Consider the following 20,174-nt stretch of genomic DNA (forward strand, 5'->3'; position numbering starts at 1 on the left):
GGCACTTTAGCATCAAAATTTACATTCACTTTAACTTGAAGCTTTTTTTTTCTTTCTGATACAAGAGTATTGCAAAAATGATTTTATTCAAATCAGAAAAGCTCTCATGCCCATTTCAATTTTCACTATAACCTTGTTAGCTATGTGCATATGTCTCTTGTCATTGGCTCATCTGCAGTGTTCTATGTCCCATTTAGTGCATTGCTGCTCTGGAGCTGACTTTCACTATGTGTTAAATCCATTTGCAGGTATAAAACGCATAATTATATGCAAGCATCAGTGTAACACATTGGGTAATTGTTTGCACTTTTATTTCTCTTTAAAGGTACATTCATATGAGCCTGCTTTTTTGTTCAAATACTAAAACAATATAATAGATTTTCATGAATGTCGTTTTCACTTTGTGCAGAATGTTTTTCTTACTCAAACTGGCAAAATAAAACTGGGAGACTTTGGATCTGCACGTCTTCTAACCAGGTGAGATTTTAACAAGAAAAAAAGTGTTTTTTTAATAAATATACCTTTTAAAACTATTTTTTTTTCCTGAAATATAAGATTATTTTCCTTATATACATTATCTTCCATGTCTAGCCCAATGGCTTATGCCTGTACATATGTTGGGACCCCTTATTATGTACCTCCAGAAATCTGGGAGAATATACCTTACAACAACAAAAGGTATGTTACATTCTTCTGTATATTTATTACTTATTGATATATTGAATTTGGGGGAAAAAACTTTTGGAAACCTTAATTTTTTTAACTGCATATTGACTTGAATTATGAAAGTGCTATTCATAACTATTGGTTTTAAAAGACATGTTGCTTATTTGTTTATCAACTCAGCAAGTATAAGGGCTGGAAAAATATCACTAAGGTTTACCAGTCAGGGGAGAAACATTACCAGACCAGTTAACTTTAGAGACAGTCAAGACCCAATTAAAGTTTCATGGTTTAGATAGAACATGCAGTTTTAAAAGGCTTTTCAGTTTATTCTTTGATCAAGTTTCCTTTGTTATCTGTTGTTGAAAAGCATACCTAGGTAGGCTCAGAAGCAGCAATGCAGTACCGGCAGCTAGGTTGTCATTCGTGGCTACACACATATGATTCTGACTCACCAGATGTGCATTGCTGCTATGGAGCCGACTTTAACCATGTGTTTAACACAGTTTGCAAGAGTTAAACACTTAGTTATATAGAAGCAACAATGCAATAATAAATGCTCTAACATATTAAAACATTTTCTTTCTTTCATGTAATTAGCAAGAGTCCATGAGCTAGTGACGTATGGGATATACATTCCTACCAGGAGGGGCAAAGTTTCCCAATCCTCAAAATGCCTATAAATACACCCCTCACCACACCCACAATTCAGTTTTTACAAACTTTGCCTCCGATGGAGGTGGTGAAGTAAGTTTGTGCTAGATTCTACGTTGATATGCGCTCCGCAGCAAGTTGGAGCCCGGTTTTCCTCTCAGCGTGCAGTGAATGTCAGAGGGATGTGAGGAGAGTATTGCCTATTTTGAATGCAGTGATCTCCTTCTACGGGGTCTATTTCATAGGTTCTCTGTTATCGGTCGTAGAGATTCATCTCTTACCTCCCTTTTCAGATCGACGATATACTCTTATATATACCATTACCTCTGCTGATTCTCGTTTCAGTACTGGTTTGGCTTTCTACAAACATGTAGATGAGTGTCCTGGGGTAAGTAAATCTTATTTTCTGTGACACTCTAAGCTATGGTTGGGCACTTTGTTTATAAAGTTCTAAATATATGTATTCAAACATTTATTTGCCTTGACTCAGAATGTTCAACTTTCCTTATTTTCAGACAGTCAGTTTCATATTTGGGATAATGCATTTGATTTAATCATTTTTTCTTACCTTCAAAAATTTGACTCTTCCCTGTGGGCTGGTTAGGCTCGCGGGGGCTGAAAATGCTTCATTTTATTGCGTCATTCTTGGCGCAGACTTTTTTGGCGCAAAAAAAATCGTTTCCGTTTCCGGCGTCATACGTGTCGCCGGAAGTTGCGTCATTTTTTGACGTTATTTTTGCGCCAAAAATGTCGGTGTTTCCGGATGTGGCGTCATTTTGGCGCCAAAAAGCATTTAGGCGCCAAATAATGTGGGCGTCTTATTGGCGCGAAAAATATGGGCGTCGCTTTTGTCTCCACATTATTTAAGTCTCATTTTTCATTGCTTCTGGTTGCTAGAAGCTTGTTCTTTGGCATTTTTTTCCCATTCCTGAAACTGTCATTTAAGGAATTTGATCAATTTTGCTTTATATATATGTTGTTTTTTCTCTTACATATTGCAAGATGTCTCACGTTGCATCTGAGTCAGAAGATACTACAGGAAAATCGCTGTCTAGTGCTGGATCTACCAAAGCTAAGTGTATCTGCTGTAAACTTTTGGTAGCTATTCCTCCAGCTGTTGTTTGTATTGATTGTCATGACAAACTTGTTAAAGCAGATAATATTTCCTTTAGTAAAGTACCATTGCCTGTTGCAGTTCCTTCAACATCTAAGGTGCAGAATGTTCCTGATAATATAAGAGATTTTGTTTCTGAATCCATAAAGAAGGCTATGTCTGTTATTTCTCCTTCTAGTAAACGTAAAAAAATCTTTTAAAACTTCTCTCCCTACAGATGAATTTTTAAATGAACATCATCATTCTGATTCTGATGACTCTTCTGGTTCAGAGGATTCTGTCTCAGAGGCTGATGCTGATAAATCTTCATATTTATTTAAAATGGAATTTATTCGTTCTTTACTTAAAGAAGTACTAATTGCTTTAGAAATAGAGGATTCTGGTCCTCTTGATACTAATTCTAAACGTTTGGATAAGGTATTTAAAGCTCCTGTGGTTATTCCAGAAGTTTTTCCTGTTCCTAATGCTATTTCTGCAGTAATTTCCAAAGAATGGGATAAATTGGGTAATTCATTTACTCCTTCTAAACGTTTTAAGCAATTATATCCTGTGCCGTCTGACAGATTAGAATTTTGGGACAAAATCCCTAAAGTTGATGGGGCTATTTCTACCCTTGCTAAACGTACTACTATTCCTACGTCAGATGGTACTTCGTTTAAGGATCCTTTAGATAGGAAAATTGAATCCTTTCTAAGAAAAGCTTATCTGTGTTCAGGTAATCTTCTTAGACCTGCTATATCTTTGGCTGATGTTGCTGCAGCTTCAACTTTTTGGTTGGAAACTTTAGCGCAACAAGTAACACATCATGATTCTCATGATATTATTATTCTTCTACAGCATGCTAATAATTTTATCTGTGATGCCATTTTTGATATTAATCAGAGTTGATGTCAGGTTTATGTCTCTAGCTATTTTAGCTAGAAGAGCTTTATGGCTTAAAACTTGGAATGCTGATATGGCTTCTAAATCAACTTTACTTTCCATTTCTTTCCAGGGTAACAAATTATTTGGTTCTCAGTTGGATTCCATTATTTCAACTGTTACTGGTGGGAAAGGAACTTTTCTCCAACATAGGTGTGTCCGGTCCACGGCGTCATCCTTACTTGTGGGATATTCTCTTCCCCAACAGGAAATGGCAAAGAGCCCAGCAAAGCTGGTCACATGATCCCTCCTAGGCTCCGCCTACCCCAGTCATTCTCTTTGCCGTTGTACAGGCAACATCTCCACGGAGATGGCTTAGAGTTTTTTAGTGTTTAACTGTAGTTTTTATTATTCAATCAAGAGTTTGTTATTTTGAAATAGTGCTGGTATGTACTATTTACTCAGAAACAGAAAAGAGATGAAGATTTCTGTTTGTATGAGGAAAATGATTTTAGCAACCGTCACTAAAATCCATGGCTGTTCCACACAGGACTGTTGAGAGCAATTAACTTCAGTTGGGGGAACAGTGAGCAGTCTCTTGCTGCTTGAGGTATGACACATTCTAACAAGACGATGTAATGCTGGAAGCTGTCATTTTCCCTATGGGATCCGGTAAGCCATGTTTATCAAGATCGTAAATAAGGGCTTCACAAGGGCTTATTAAGACTGTAGACTTTTTCTGGGCTAAATCGATTCATTATTAACACATATTTAGCCTTGAGGAATCATTTATTCTGGGTTTTTTGATATAATAATATCGGCAGGCACTGTTTTAGACACCTTATTCTTTAGGGGCTTTCCCAAATCATAGGCAGAGCCTCATTTTCGCGCCGGTGTTGCGCACTTGTTTTTGAGAGGCATGACATGCAGTCGCATGTGAGAGGAGCTCTGATACTTAGAAAAGACTTTCTGAAGGCGTCATTTGGTATCGTATTCCCCTTTGGGCTTGGTTGGGTCTCAGCAAAGCAGATACCAGGGACTGTAAAGGGGTTAAAGTTAAAAACGGCTCCGGTTCCGTTATTTTAAGGGTTAAAGCTTCCAAATTTGGTGTGCAATACTTTTAAGGCTTTAAGACACTGTGGTGAAAATTTGGTGAATTTTGAACAATTCCTTCATGTTTTTTCGCAATTGCAGTAATAAAGTGTGTTCAGTTTAAAATTTAAAGTGACAGTAACGGTTTTATTTTAAAACGTTTTTTTGTACTTTGTTATCAAGTTTATGCCTGTTTAACATGTCTGAACTACCAGATAGACTGTGTTCTGAATGTGGGGAAGCCAGAATTCCCATTCATTTAAATAAATGTGATTTATGTGACAATGACAATGATGCCCAAGATGATTCCTCAAGTGAGGGGAGTAAGCATGGTACTGCATCATTCCCTCCTTCGTCTACACGAGTCTTGCCCACTCAGGAGGCCCCTAGTACATCTAGCGCGCCAATACTCCTTACTATGCAACAATTAACGGCTGTAATGGATAATTCTGTCAAAAACATTTTAGCCAAAATGAACACTTATCAGCGTAAGCGCGACTGCTCTGTTTTAGATACTGAAGAGCATGACGACGCTGATAATAATGGTTCTGAAGGGCCCCTAACCCAGTCTGATGGGGCCAGGGAGGTTTTGTCTGAGGGAGAAATTACTGATTCAGGGAACATTTCTCAACAAGCTGAACCTGATGTGATTACGTTTAAATTTAAGTTGGAACATCTCCGCATTCTGCTTAAGGAGGTATTATCCACTCTGGATGATTGTGACAAGTTGGTCATCCCAGAGAAACTATGTAAAATGGACAAGTTCCTAGAGGTCCCGGGGCTCCCAGAAGCTTTTCCTATACCCAAGCGGGTGGCGGACATTGTTAATAAAGAATGGAAAGGCCCGGTATTCCTTTCGTCCCTCCCCCCATATTTAAAAAATTGTTTCCTATGGTCGACCCCAGAAAGGACTTATGGCAGACAGTCCCCAAGGTCGAGGGAGCGGTTTCCACTTTAAACAAACGCACCACTATACCCATAGAGGATAGTTATGCTTTCAAAGATCCTATGGATAAAAAATTAGAAGGTTTACTTAAAAAGATGTTTGTTCAGCAGGGTTACCTTCTACAACCAATTTCATGCATTGTCCCTGTAGCTACAGCCGCATGTTTCTGGTTCGATGAGCTGATAAAGGCGGGTCGATAGTGATTCTCCTCCTTATGAGGAGATTATGGACAGAATCAATGCTCTCAAATTGGCTAATTCTTTCACCCTAGACGCCACTTTGCAATTGGCTAGGTTAGCGGCTAAGAATTCTGGGTTTGCTATTGTGGCGCGCAGAGCGCTTTGGTTGAAATCTTGGTCAGCTGATGCGTCTTCCAAGAACAAGCTACTTAACATTCCTTTCAAGGGGAAAACGCTGTTTGGCCCTGACTTGAAAGAGATTATCTCTGATATCACTGGGGGTAAGGGCCACGCCCTTCCTCAGGATCGGCCTTTCAAGGCAAAAAATAAACCTAATTTTCGTCCCTTTCGTAGAAGTGGACCAGCCCAAAGTGCTACGTCCTCTAAGCAAGAGGGTAATACTTCTCAAGCCAAGCCAGCTTGGAGACCAATGCAAGGCTGGAACAAGGGAAAGCAGGCCAAGAAACCTGCCACTGCTACCAAGACAGCATGAAATGTTGGCCCCCGATCCGGGACCGGATCTGGTGGGGGGCAGACTCTCTCTCTTCGCTCAGGCTTGGGCAAGAGATGTTCTGGATCCTTGGGCGCTAGAAATAGTCTCCCAAGGTTATCTTCTGGAATTCAAGGGGCTTCCCCCAAGGGGGAGGTTCCACAGGTCTCAGTTGTCTTCAGACCACATAAAAAGACAGGCATTCTTACATTGTGTAGAAGACCTGTTAAAAATGGGAGTGATTCATCCTGTTCCATTAAGAGAACAAGGGATGGGGTTCTACTCCAATCTGTTCATAGTTCCCAAAAAAGAGGGAACGTTCAGACCAATCTTGGATCTCAAGATCTTAAACAAGTTTCTCAAGGTTCCATCGTTCAAGATGGAAACCATTCGAACTATTCTTCCTTCCATCCAGGAAGGTCAATTCATGACCACAGTGGATTTAAAGGATGCGTATCTACATATTCCTATCCACAAGGAACATCATCGGTTCCTAAGGTTCGCATTCCTGGACAAGCATTACCAGTTCGTGGCGCTTCCTTTCGGATTAGCCACTGCTCCAAGGATTTTCACAAAGGTACTAGGGTCCCTTCTAGCTGTGCTAAGACCAAGGGGCATTGCTGTAGTACCTTACTTGGACGACATTCTGATTCAAGCGTCGTCCCTTCCTCAAGCAAAGGCTCACACGGACATTGTCCTGGCCTTTCTCAGCTCTCACGGATGGAAAGTGAACGTGGAAAAGAGTTCTCTATCTCCGTCAACAAGGGTTCCCTTCTTGGGAACAATAATAGACTCCTTAGAAATGAGGATTTTTCTGACAGAGGCCAGAAAAACAAAACTTCTAGACTCTTGTCGGATACTTCATTCCGTTCCTCTTCCTTCCATAGCGCAGTGCATGGAAGTGATCGGTTTGATGGTAGCGGCAATGGACATAGTTCCTTTTGCGCGCATTCATCTAAGACCATTACAACTGTGCATGCTCAGTCAGTGGAATGGGGACTATACAGACTTGTCTCCGAAGATACAAGTAAATCAGAGGACCAGAGACTCACTCCGTTGGTGGCTGTCCCTGGACAACCTGTCACAAGGGATGACATTCCGCAGACCGGAGTGGGTCATCGTCACGACCGACGCCAGTCTGATGGGCTGGGGCGCGGTCTGGGGATCCTTGAAAGCTCAGGGTCTTTGGTCTCGGGAAGAATCTCTTCTCCCGATAAATATTCTGGAACTGAGAGCGATATTCAATGCTCTCAAGGCTTGGCCTCAGCTAGCGAGGGCCAAGTTCATACGGTTTCAATCAGACAACATGACAACTGTTGCGTACATCAACCATCAGGGGGGAACAAGGAGTTCCCTAGCGATGGAAGAAGTGACCAAAATCATTCTATGGGCGGAGTCTCACTCCTGCCACCTGTCTGCTATCCACATCCCAGGAGTGGAAAATTGGGAAGCGGATTTTCTGAGTCGTCAGACATTGCATCCGGGGGAGTGGGAACTCCATCCGGAAATCTTTGCCCAAGTCACTCAGCTGTGGGGGCATTCCAGACATGGATCTGATGGCCTCTCGTCAGAACTTCAAAGTTCCTTGCTACGGGTCCAGATCCAGGGATCCCAAGGCGGCTCTAGTGGATGCACTAGTAGCACCTTGGACCTTCAAACTAGCTTATGTGTTCCCGCCGTTTCCTCTCATCCCCAGGCTGGTAGCCAGGATCAATCAGGAGAGGGCGTCGGTGATCTTGATAGCTCCTGCGTGGCCACGCAGGACTTGGTATGCAGATCTGGTGAATATGTCATCGGCTCCACCTTGGAAGCTACCTTTGAGACGAGACCTTCTTGTTCAGGGTCCGTTCGAACATCCGAATCTGGTTTCACTCCAGCTGACTGCTTGGAGATTGAACGCTTGATCTTATCGAAGCGAGGGTTCTCAGATTCTGTTATCGATACTCTTGTTCAGGCCAGAAAGCCTGTAACTAGAAAGATTTACCACAAAATTTGGAAAAAATATATCTGTTGGTGTGAATCTAAAGGATTCCCTTGGGACAAGGTTAAGATTCCTAAGATTCTATCCTTCCTTCAAGAAGGATTGGAAAAAGGATTATCTGCTAGTTCCCTGAAGGGACAGATTTCTGCCTTGTCTGTGTTACTTCACAAAAAGCTGGCAGCTGTGCCAGATGTTCAAGCCTTTGTTCAGGCTCTGGTTAGAATTAAGCCTGTTTACAAACCTTTGACTCCTCCTTGGAGTCTCAACTTAGTTCTTTCAGTTCTTCAGGGGGTTCCGTTTGAACCCTTACATTCTGTTGATATTAAGTTATTATCTTGGAAAGTTTTGTTTTTAGTTGCAATTTCTTCTGCTAGAAGAGTTTCAGAATTATCTGCTCTGCAGTGTTCTCCTCCTTATCTGGTGTTCCATGCAGATAAGGTGGTTTTACGTACTAAACCTGGTTTTCTTCCAAAAGTTGTTTCTAACAAAAACATTAACCAGGAGATTATCGTACCTTCTCTGTGTCCGAAACCAGTTTCAAAGAAGGAACGTTTGTTGCACAATTTGGATGTTGTTCGCGCTCTAAAATTCTATTTAGATGCTACAAAGGATTTTAGACAAACATCTTCCTTGTTTGTTGTTTATTCCGGTACAAGGAGAGGTCAAAAAGCAACTTCTACCTCTCTCTCTTTTTGGATTAAAAGCATCATCAGATTGGCTTACGAGACTGCCGGACGGCAGCCTCCCGAAAGAATCACGGCTCATTCCACTAGGGCTGTGGCTTCCACATGGGCCTTCAAGAACGAGGCTTCTGTTGATCAGATATGTAGGGCAGCGACTTGGTCTTCACTGCACACTTTTACCAAATTTTACAAGTTTGATACTTTTGCTTCTTCTGAGGCTATTTTTGGGAGAAAGGTTTTGCAAGCCGTGGTGCCTTCCATTTAGGTGACCTGATTTGCTCCCTCCCTTCATCCGTGTCCTAAAGCTTTGGTATTGGTTCCCACAAGTAAGGATGACGCCGTGGACCGGACACACCTATGTTGGAGAAAACAGAATTTATGTTTAACTGATAAATTACTTTCTCCAACGGTGTGTCCGGTCCACGGCCCGCCCTGGTTTTTTTAATCAGGTCTGATAATTTATTTTCTTTAACTACAGTCACCACGGTACCATATGGTTTCTCCTATGCAAATATTCCTCCTTAACGTCGGTCGAATGACTGGGGTAGGCGGAGCCTAGGAGGGATCATGTGACCAGCTTTGCTGGGCTCTTTGCCATTTCCTGTTGGGGAAGAGAATATCCCACAAGTAAGGATGACGCCGTGGACCGGACACACCGTTGGAGAAAGTAATTTATCAGGTAAACATAAATTCTGTTTTTTACCACAGGATAAAAAATCTAAAGGTAAAAGCAGGGCTAATAATCGTTTTCGTTCCTTTCGTTTCAACAAAGAACAAAAGCCTGATCCTTCATCCTCAGGAGCAGTTTCAGTTTGGAAACCATCTCCAGTCTGGAATAAATCCAAGCCAGCTAGAAAGGCAAAGCCTGCTTCTAAGTCCACATGAAGGTGCGGCCCTCATTCAAGCTCAGCTGGTAGGGGGCAGGTTACGTTTTTTCAAGGAAATTTGGATCAATTCTGTTCACAATCTTTGGATTTAGAGCATTGTTTCAGAAGGGTACAGAATTGGTTTCAAGATGAGACCTCCTGCAAAGAGATTTTTTCTTTCCCGTGTCCCAGTAAATCCAGTAAAAGCTCAAGCATTTCTGAAATGTGTTTCAGATCTAGAGTTGACTGGAGTAATTATGCCAGTTCCAGTTCCGGAACAGGGGATGGGGTTTTATTCAAATCTCTTCATTGTACCAAAGAAGGAGAATTCCTTCAGACCAGTTCTGGATCTAAAAATATTGAATCGTTATGTAAGAATACCAACGTTCAAGATGGTAACTGTAAGGACTATCTTGCCTTTTGTTCAGCAAGGGAATTATATGTCCACAATAGATTTACAGGATGCATATCTGCATATTCCGATTCATCCAGATCATTATCAGTTCCTGAGATTCTCTTTTCTGGACAAGCATTACCAGTTTGTGGCTCTGCCGTTTGGCCTAGCTACAGCTCCAAGAATTTTTACAAAGGTTCTCGGTGCCCTTCTGTCTGTAATCAGAGAACAGGGTATTGTGGTATTTCCTTATTTGGACGATATCTTGGTACTTGCTCAGTCTTTACATTTAGCAGAATCTCATACGAATCGACTTGTGTTGTTTCTTCAAGATCATGGTTGGAGGATCAATTTACCAAAAAGTTCTTTGATTCCTCAGACAAGGGTAACCTTTCTGGGTTTCCAGATGGATTCAGTGTCCATGACTCTGTCTTTAACAGACAAGAGACGTCTAAAATTGATTGCAGCTTGTCGAAACCTTCAGTCACAATCATTCCCTTCGGTAGCCTTATGCATGGAAATTCTAGGTCTTATGACTGCTGCATCGGACGCGATCCCCTTTGCTCGTTTTCACATGCGACCTCTTCAGCTCTGTATGCTGAAGCAATGGTGCAAGGATTACACGAAGATATCTCAATTAATATCTTTAAAACCGATTGTTCGACACTCTCTAACATGGTGGACAGATCACCATCGTTTAATTCAGGGGGCTTCTTTTGTGCTTCCGACCTGGACTGTAATTTCAACAGATGCAAGTCTCGCAGGTTGGGGAGCTGTGTGGGGATCTCTGACGGCACAAGGAGTTTGGGAATCTCAGGAGGTGAGATTACCGATCAATATTTTGGAACTCTGTGCAATTTTCAGAGCTCTTCAGTTTTGGCCTCTTCTGAAGAGAGAATCGTTCATTTGTTTTCAGACAGACAATGTCACAACTGTGGCATACATCAATCATCAAGGAGGGACTCACAGTCCTCTGGCTATAAAAGAAGTATCTCGAATTTTGGTCTGGGCGGAATCCAGCTCCTGTCTAATCTCTGCGGTTCATATCCCAGGTATAGACAATTGGGAAGCGGATTATCTCAGTCGCCAAACGTTGCATCCGGGCGAATGGTCTCTTCACCCAGAGGTATTTCTTCAGATTGTTCAAATGTGGGAACTTCCAGAAATAGATCTGATGGCGTCCCATCTAAACAAGAAACTTCCCAGGTATCTGTCCAGATCCCGGGATCCTCAGGCGGAGGCAGTGGATGCATTATCACTTCCTTGGAAGTATCATCCTGCCTATATCTTTCCGCCTCTAGTTCTTCTTCCAAGAGTAATCTCCAAGATTCTGAAGGAATGCTCGTTTGTTCTGCTGGTAGCTCCGGCATGGCCTCACAGGTTTTGGTATGCGGATCTTGTCCGGATGGCCTCTTGCCAACCGTGGACTCTTCCGTTAAGACCAGACCTTCTGTCACAAGGTCCTTTTTTCCATCAGGATCTGAAATCCTTAAATTTAAAGGTATGGAGATTGAATGCTTGATTCTTGGTCAAAGAGGTTTCTCTGACTCTGTGATTAATACTATGTTACAGGCTCGTAAATCTGTATCTCGAGAGATATATTATAGAGTCTGGAAGACTTATATTTCTTGGTGTCTTTCTCATCATTTTTCTTGGCATTCTTTTAGAATACCGAGAATTTTACAGTTTCTTCAGGATGGTTTAGATAAGGGTTTGTCCGCAAGTTCTTTGAAAGGACAAATCTCTGCTCTTTCTGTTCTTTTTCACAGAAAGATTGCTATTCTTCCTGATATTCATTGTTTTGTACAAGCTTTGGTTCGTATAAAACCTGTTATTAAGTCAATTTCTCCTCCTTGGAGTTTGAATTTGGTTCTGGGAGCTCTTCAAGCTCCTCCGTTTGAACCTATGCATTCATTGGACATTAAATTACTTTCTTGGAAAGTTTTGTTCCTTTTGGCCATCTCTTCTGCCAGAAGAGTTTCTGAATTATCTGCTCTTTCTTGTGAGTCTCCTTTTCTGATTTTTCATCAGGATAAGGCGGTGTTGCGAACTTCTTTTGAATTTTTACCTAAAGTTGTGAATTCCAACAACATTAGTAGAGAAATTGTGGTTCCTTCATTATGTCCTAATCCTAAGAATTCTAAGGAGAAATCGTTGCATTCTTTGGATGTTGTTAGAGCTTTGAAATATTATGTTGAAGCTACGAAATCTTTCAGAAAGACTTCTAGTCTATTTGTTATCTTTTCCGGTTCTAGAAAAGGCCAGAAAGCTTCTGCCATTTCTTTGGCATCTTGGTTGAAATCTTTAATTCATCTTGCCTATGTTGAGTCGGGTAAAACTCCGCCTCAGAGAATTACAGCTCATTCTACTAGGTCAGTTTCTACTTCCTGGGCGTTTAGGAATGAAGCTTCGGTTGACCAGATTTGCAAAGCAGCAACTTGGTCCTCTTTGCATACTTTTACTAAATTCTACCATTTTGATGTATTTTCTTCTTCTGAAGCAGTTTTTGGTAGAAAAGTACTTCAGGCAGCGGTTTCAGTTTGAATCTTCTGCTTATGTTTTTCGTTAAACTTTATTTGGGGTGTGGATTATTTTCAGCAGGAATTGGCTGTCTTTATTTTATCCCTCCCTCTCTAGTGACTCTTGTGTGGAAAGATCCACATCTTGGGTAGTCATTATCCCATACGTCACTAGCTCATGGACTCTTGCTTATTACATGAAAGAAAACATAATTTATGTAAGAACTTACCTGATAAATTCATTTCTTTCATATTAGCAAGAGTCCATGAGGCCCGCCCTTTTTTTGTGGTGGTTATGATTTTGTATAAAGCACAATTATTCCAATTCCTTATTTTATATGCTTTCGCACTTTTTTATCACCCCACTTCTTGGCTATTCGTTAAACTGAATTGTGGGTGTGGTGAGGGGTGTATTTATAGGCATTTTGAGGTTTGGGAAACTTTGCCCCTCCTGGTAGGAATGTATATCCCATACGTCACTAGCTCATGGACTCTTGCTAATATGAAAGAAATGAATTTATCAGGTAAGTTCTTACATAAATTATGTTTTTTGTACTTCATGTCCCTTTAAAGATAGGCAAAGGCCAAATTTATTACTTGTCCACTGCAATTTCTTCTAAGTCTAGGACTATTAGACTAACAGACATTTCCGTCCCTGAGAGTGAACATTATAATAGGAGTCGCAAAGTGCTGTATTTCAATTTTTCTTACATGATTTAGATAGAACATGTGATTTTAAACAACTTTCTAATTTTACTTCTATTATCAAATTTTTGTTGTTCTTTTGGTATCTTTCATTGAAAAGCAGGACTGTAAGCTCAGGAGTGTGCACGTCTGGAGCACTATATGGCAGCAGTTATGCAAGCATGTTATTAATTTGCAATAGCACTAGATGTCAGCACTATTTCCTGCCATGTAGTGCTCTAGACACCTATCTAGGGGCAAGATTACATATACGGCGCAGGCTTCAGCGCAACTGCTGAAATCCGCGTCGCCCGTTAATTCACCTCGCACTTCGGGGTATCCAATAAACCCCGCCGGCAGTTCATAAGTCGGATAAACTAGTGTTTAGAAATGTACGGAAAAACACATTTCTGGAGTCGCCAGTGACTTGCAAAAATACCTAAGAAAATTAAAAAAAATGTTAAATAATCCGTAAAAGTCTAACCCGCCTCCCAAAAATAAACCCCACACGTCAAAACCCCTATATCCGCAATCCCCCCACATCGCAACTAATAAAAGTATTAACCCCTAAACCGCCAACCCCCCACAATGCAATATATCTAATATATGTATTAACCCCCAATGTACCTAATATATGTATTAACCCCTAATGTACCCCTAAGGTATCTCTTCAACAAATAATGCAATTGAAGCTAAGCAAATTTGATATTAGAGCATACAATTAAAAAAATCAAATTTACAGTTTGAATCGTAAAAGAACATTTTTGGGTTTTATATCACTTTAAGTGATTTTCAAATCCATTCCAGTATAATCCGTTTCACAAGATTTTCTAGTGACTATACACTATATTAACTCATATATTTGTCACTGAGACCACACCTATTCCAATCTGTCTGACAACACGTTTGGTATAGTTTTTCACACAATTTTTCTAAAAATATTTTAAGATCTTAAAGTGATGGTAAACTTTTAGTATTTGAATATTATAATATTAATAAGCGAGTAATTATAACTTATTTCGCATATATATTTATTTAAAAACTTTAATCCTAAATGTAATAACTTCATATTTTCATTTCACAGCGTTACCATTTCTTGCTCCTCCCCTGCCATTACTTCCGTGTACAATCTTCATCCCTGTGATAGAGTATAATCACCCCTACCAGATGTTAGCCTCAGTAAAATGTGTCCAATCATAGTAAGTAAATGGTGAGCATGCGCACAATTCTAATGTAGAGCACTCGCAGACACCGATACAATAGTTAGGGAATGCACATATCTGTTGAAGGGCGTGTTAGCAAAGAGGTGTGTCGCCGACTGGCCTGAGCTGTCAGTGGTTGTTAAAAAAACGTGACCGGAGAATTTTAATGGCGACCGTGGTACGTGAGGAGGATATAAGTAATAAAATAGGATTTTGAACAATAAATATTTTCAACAATATAGCGTTTTTCAAAATTTCATGAATTAACCCCTTAATGACAACTGACGTACCAGGTACGTCATGCATTAACAAGCAGTTAATGACAATGGACGTACCTGGTACGTCAGTTGTCTAACAGAGTGCTGGAAGTGATCACAATCGCTTCCAGCAGCTCTGAGGGTATTGCAGTGATGCCTCAATATGGAGGCATCCTGCAATACCCCTTTACAAGCCTCCGATGCAGAGAGAGCCACTCTGTGGCCCTCTCTGCACCGGTAGTGATGGTGCCGTTGTCCGGTGGGAGGGAGCGTGCGTGCACGTGACGCGCGCGCGTGCACGTGAACATATTGTGCATGCATGGTGCGTGTGCACGAGGCGCACATGCATGTGCATGTGCACGCGCGCGCATTAGCCACACTGACACCAATGAGGGCAAAATGCCAGGGAAAGGTAATTTTTTTTTTCAAATATAAATGGATCTGGGAGGGGGAGGGGGGTGGGGTTATTGTGGGGGTATTGTGGAGGGGCTGCTACACTACAGAAAGAGTTAATTGAAAAATAAAATAAAAATACTTTGTTTTTTGGGGCCAAAGTGGGTACTGGCAGACAGCTGCCAGTACCCAAGATGGCGGTAATTAGGTAGGGGAGAGGGTTAGAGGGCTGGAGGGGGGATCAGGGAGGTTGGGGCTAAGGCAGGGGTCCATCCCAGCTAAAAGATTTTATTATTTTTATTTAAAAAAAAAAAAAAACCCTCTTATTTAGTACTGGCAGACTTTTTGCCAGTACTTAAGATGGCGGTAACAATTGTGGGGTGGGGGAGGGAAGAGAGCTGTTTGGGAGGGATCAGGGGGTGGGATGTGTAAGGTGGGAGGCTGATCTCTAAAATTAACCCTGCAAGCTACCTAAAAGCTACCTGATTTAACCCCTTCACTGCTGGGCATAATTCACGTGTGGTGCGCAGCAGCATTTAGCGGCCTTCTAATTACCAAAAAGCAACGCCAAAGCCATATAAGTCTGCTATTTCTGAACAAAGGGTATCCCAGAGAAGCTTTTACAACAATTTCTGCCATAATAGCACAAGCTGTTTGTAAATTATTTCAGTGAGAAACCTAAAATTGTGAAAAATGTAAAGTTTTTTTTATTATTTGCTCGCATTTGGCGGTGAAATGGTGGCATAAAATATACCAAAATGGGCCTAGATCAATACTTGGGGTTGTCTACTACACTACACTAAAGCTAAAATTAACCCTACAAGCTCCCTAATTAACCCCTTCACTCCTGGGCATAAAACACGTGTGGTGCGCAGCGGCATTTAGCTGCCTTCTAATTACCAAAAAGCAACGCCAAAGCCATATAAGTCTGCTATTTCTGAACAAAGGGTATCCCAGAGAAGCTTTTACAACAATTTCTGCCATAATAGCACAAGCTGTTTGTAAATTATTTCAGTGAGAAACCTAAAATTGTGAAAAATGTAAAGTTTTTTTTTTTTATTTGCTCGCATTTGGCGGTGAAATGGTGGCATAAAATATACCAAAATGGGCCTAGATCAATACTTGGGGTTGTCTACTACACTACACTAAAGCTAAAATTAACCCTACAAGCTCCCTAATTAACCCCTTCACTCCTGGGCATAAAACACGTGTGGTGCGCAGCGGCATTTAGCTGCCTTCTAATTACCAAAAAGCAACCCCAAAGCCATATAAATCTGCTATTTCTGAAAAAAGGGGATCCCAGAGAAGCATTTACAACCATTTGTGCCATAATTGCAGAAGCTGTTTGTAAATAATTTCAGTGGGAAACCTAAAGTTTGTGACAAAATTTGTGAAATAGTTAACTTTTTTTTTTTTATCGCATTTGGCGGTGAAATGGTGGCATGAAATATACCAAAATGGGCCTAGATCAATACTTTGGGTTGTCTTCTAAAAAAAAATATATACATGTCAAGGGATATCAGGGTTCCAAAGTAACTAGCGCTAATTTTGAAAAAAAGTAGTTTGGAAATAGCAAAGTGCTACTTGTATTTATTGCTCCATAAATTGCAAAAAAGCAAAGAATGTGTAAACATTGGGTATTTCTAAACTCAGGACAAAATTTAGAAACTATTTAGCATGGGTGTTTTTTGGTGATTGTAGATGTGTAACAGATTTTGGGGGTCAAAGTTAGAAAAAGCGTGTTTTTTTTCCATTTTTTCCTCATATTTTATCTTTTTTTTTTTTAGTAAATTATAAGATATGATGAAAATAATGGTATCTTTAGAAAGTCAATTTTATGGCGAGAAAAACGGTATATAATATGTGTGGGTACAGTAAATGAGTAAGAGGAAAATTACAGCTAAACACAAACACTGCAGAAATGTAAAAATAGCCATTGTCATTAAGGGTAAGAAAATTGAAAAATGGTCCGGTCATTAAGGGGTTAAAGTCACATTATTTTTTTATTTGTTATAATAACGATCATTCAAGGATGTAATAGTTTACCATCACTTTAACTGTGTTGAAAACTCATTTAGACCCTTGTAGCATGGCATACTTGTAATTGTTTTTTGTTTTTTTGGCTACCTCATGTATATTCAGTTCATATTTCAACAAATGTTTTGTGGTTTTATTAAAATAACAAAACTATAAGAGATATCCACAAATAAAATATGATCATCAGCATTTCTATTCATGTTTGTTATCTGACATTATAAGAAATTTAAGCATATATTTATGAATCATGCTTTTCGGGAGTCTATAACTCTCATCTCAGTCATCATCATCAGCTATGTGTCAGTATTAATGCTACCCTTTCCTATTGGTCTGCTACAAGCCTTGATAAGTGCCTGTAATAAATAGAATTTCCCTTATTACCCAATACAAATGTGAGAATCCAGATGTCCTGGAATTATCGCTGATTTGCTGGATGACCTAATAAATTCAAACACACTTCTCAGTGATTGGAATACAGTTATTTAAAAAAAAAAAAAAAAAAAAAAAAAGCTGAATTGAAGAAGAAGATTTTGAATAGCAGATTCTATGACATTGGAATATCCACCTTAGTTTATTTTGTTAGACTTCAGCAGTTCTAGTGAGACTTCATACAGGGTAACTGATAGAATGTAGAAAATAAAAAGTCCTTTTACTTCAGACAAAGATTGTTCAGAATATTCTTAAACCCTGGGATGAAAAGAAGCATAACCATTCGGTTCCCGAGACTTCCAGTTGGGGGCGGAGTGAGTAGGACGCCTACTGCTTCGCGTGTCTCCCTGTGGGAGAGCCTTTCCAGTTACCCAGTAACGCAGCTTTCTTTGGCCGACTTCCATCAACATGGCCCAGATTAAAGGATCTAACATCCAGCTTTATGGAGGTCCCTAAAGGCATCTACTCGCTTTGTGGCTGAAGTGCCTTCTTCTTCTACTGTGTGTTCTTGCTGCCGCTCCTAAATCCCTCCTACACCTGAGGACTGAGCGTTTCCTTATCCCCTGTGAAGCACCGGATTTGAGGCAAAACGCATAAGGCCTGCTGTATCAGAAGGAGGACGGTTAAATTTCACGGCCCCTTCGAACTATCACCAGAGTTCACTTTATACCCTTAGAATTCCTGCAAATACCTTAACGGTACTTGAGATGCCGGACCACGAGTTGTGTGAGGCAGAAGGTTTTTGGGGGCAGCGATTTCCGTTAAGTAAACAGTGATCCAACATCTGTAAGTGGTGACCGTTGTGGAAGAGATCTGGGTAAGAGTGGTGGCACAAGACAGCTACAGCCCGTGAAATAGCCCGGTTAGTAAAGGAGCTTTTTCCTCAAGGGATATAAAGTACGTTGGGCAGGAGACGGCTGTTTGCCGCTGCTCCTGTGAAGCAGAGGCTCTGATTATTGGCCGCTGGACAGTTTCCATCTACAGCTATAGCTGGGTTCAGCATTGAAGGGAGACGGGCAAATCCCGCAGCTCCTGCAAGGCAATAATTCTGTGGTGGTTAACTGTGGCTCTGAAGGTACTTTCTTCCCTATTAAGGGTTTTCACATAAGCTTATCCAGACTGTTTGAAGGCTCCCTGCCTCTTTCCTTTGCTTTCCTCATACATATCGGACATGGTTGTCTCTACTTGAGATTCTTGTTTAAATATTTTCTCCACACAGAAAACAGATTCTAAGGTGTATGTGACTTTTATTTATATATATATATATATATATATATATATATATATATATATATATATATATATATATATATATGTATGTGTGTGTGCATATGTATGTGTGTATATATATATATATATATATATATATATATATAAAGAAGGTAAAGAAAAAGCGCTAGAAAGGTCCCAGAAGGATAAATGGATATAAAATCCAATTAAAGTGGGTCTTGGTCAGGTATAAAGTGTTGGACTCAAAACAAAGCTGTAATCAATAATTCGTTGAGGACAGCATAATGTACCGAGTTCAGATGCTTAAAATTCAAATTGAATTAGTATATATAATAAAAACCACAAGACACTCATAAATAACATACAATACAACTACTTGGAAAGTATGTGAAAGTCAGTTCCCAGATCGTATAACCAAGGTAAGAAAAGAGAAGAGGGGATTCCAATACAAAATATAGCTCTGTATGTGTTGCTTAAGCACAATGTACTGTGTGTTTGGTTCTATTTGAAAGTCTAAAAATGTGCATTTAAAAAAACCCTTCTTGTATAAAATGCCCTCCTGTTAAATGAGCTGCAAAAAAATGATGCATAATTTTTTTTTTTTTGCTGATCTAAATAATGCAGTAAATATAAGGGAGTATTAAAACATTGCTGTTGAATAAGACGATGTACTTATCTGAATAAAAACTTTTTCGTTGGTGTATAAAATGGAGGAGCCAGAAAAAAGCATGTACACGCCAGCATGGTTGGTTTCAGAGAAACCGGAAGTGGATCCTGTGCACTAAACCGGAAGTGACGTCACTTGTGTCGCAAATTATTACGTGTTTCATGGGTCCTATGCCCACTGCCTCAGAGATAGAATCCACCTCCATCCTAAGGCTCCTTTTATTTTGGAGGACTGGATATGCTCCTATTTCACTTTATTAGATACTATCTTTATTTGTAGAGGGAAATTTACGTAAAAAATGCCTATTTTGTTAGTGTTATTTAAACATAGGTGATTAACGTTTGGGGTGAACAAATAGTAGAACGTTTAAAGGAAAATATACAGAGATTTATATAAATTTAAAACATACATATATGTAGAGTTATGGGAAAATACTTATCTTATGCCTATTCCGACATAACATTTTTTTATTTTATTTAAACGATAGTTCTGATTTCAGAAAAAAGATGGATCTCTAAAAGATGAAATAATAAAAATAATAAATTAATACGTAGTGTTGTTTTATTTTATAAATTAAATGTTATTTTATTTACAGATTTAAAAGGCAAATGAATAATTAATTTAGTAAGCATACCATATGTTTAGTACCCTGTATTTTATAAAATCTATATAAAATTGATGGTGATTGGTCTATTAATATTCAATGGAAAATGGATTCTTCATAAGAAGGCTGCTAAGTCTATGTCTCTATTCAGACCGTATGGTTCCCTTGTGTTTAAGAAGTGGATCCAATAACTTTCCCTTTTTCTTAATTGTAGCCATCTATCATTATT

General features: G+C 39.8%; 1 protein-coding gene across 1 annotated transcript in view; it reads left to right on the plus strand.

Annotated features, from left to right (window-relative positions):
• Nucleotides 1-20,174, plus strand: part of NEK3 (NIMA related kinase 3) — a 90,462-nt gene that overhangs the window by 18,658 nt on the left and 51,630 nt on the right. Inside the window, exons 6-7 of the mRNA XM_053708387.1 lie at nucleotides 410-477; nucleotides 592-678. Of these exons, the coding sequence (XP_053564362.1) occupies nucleotides 410-477; nucleotides 592-678 (155 nt within the window). The remainder of the gene's footprint in view (nucleotides 1-409; nucleotides 478-591; nucleotides 679-20,174) is intronic.

Source organism: Bombina bombina, chromosome 3 (assembly GCF_027579735.1).
Source record: "Bombina bombina isolate aBomBom1 chromosome 3, aBomBom1.pri, whole genome shotgun sequence".
Classification (NCBI taxonomy): Eukaryota; Metazoa; Chordata; class Amphibia; order Anura; family Bombinatoridae; genus Bombina; species Bombina bombina.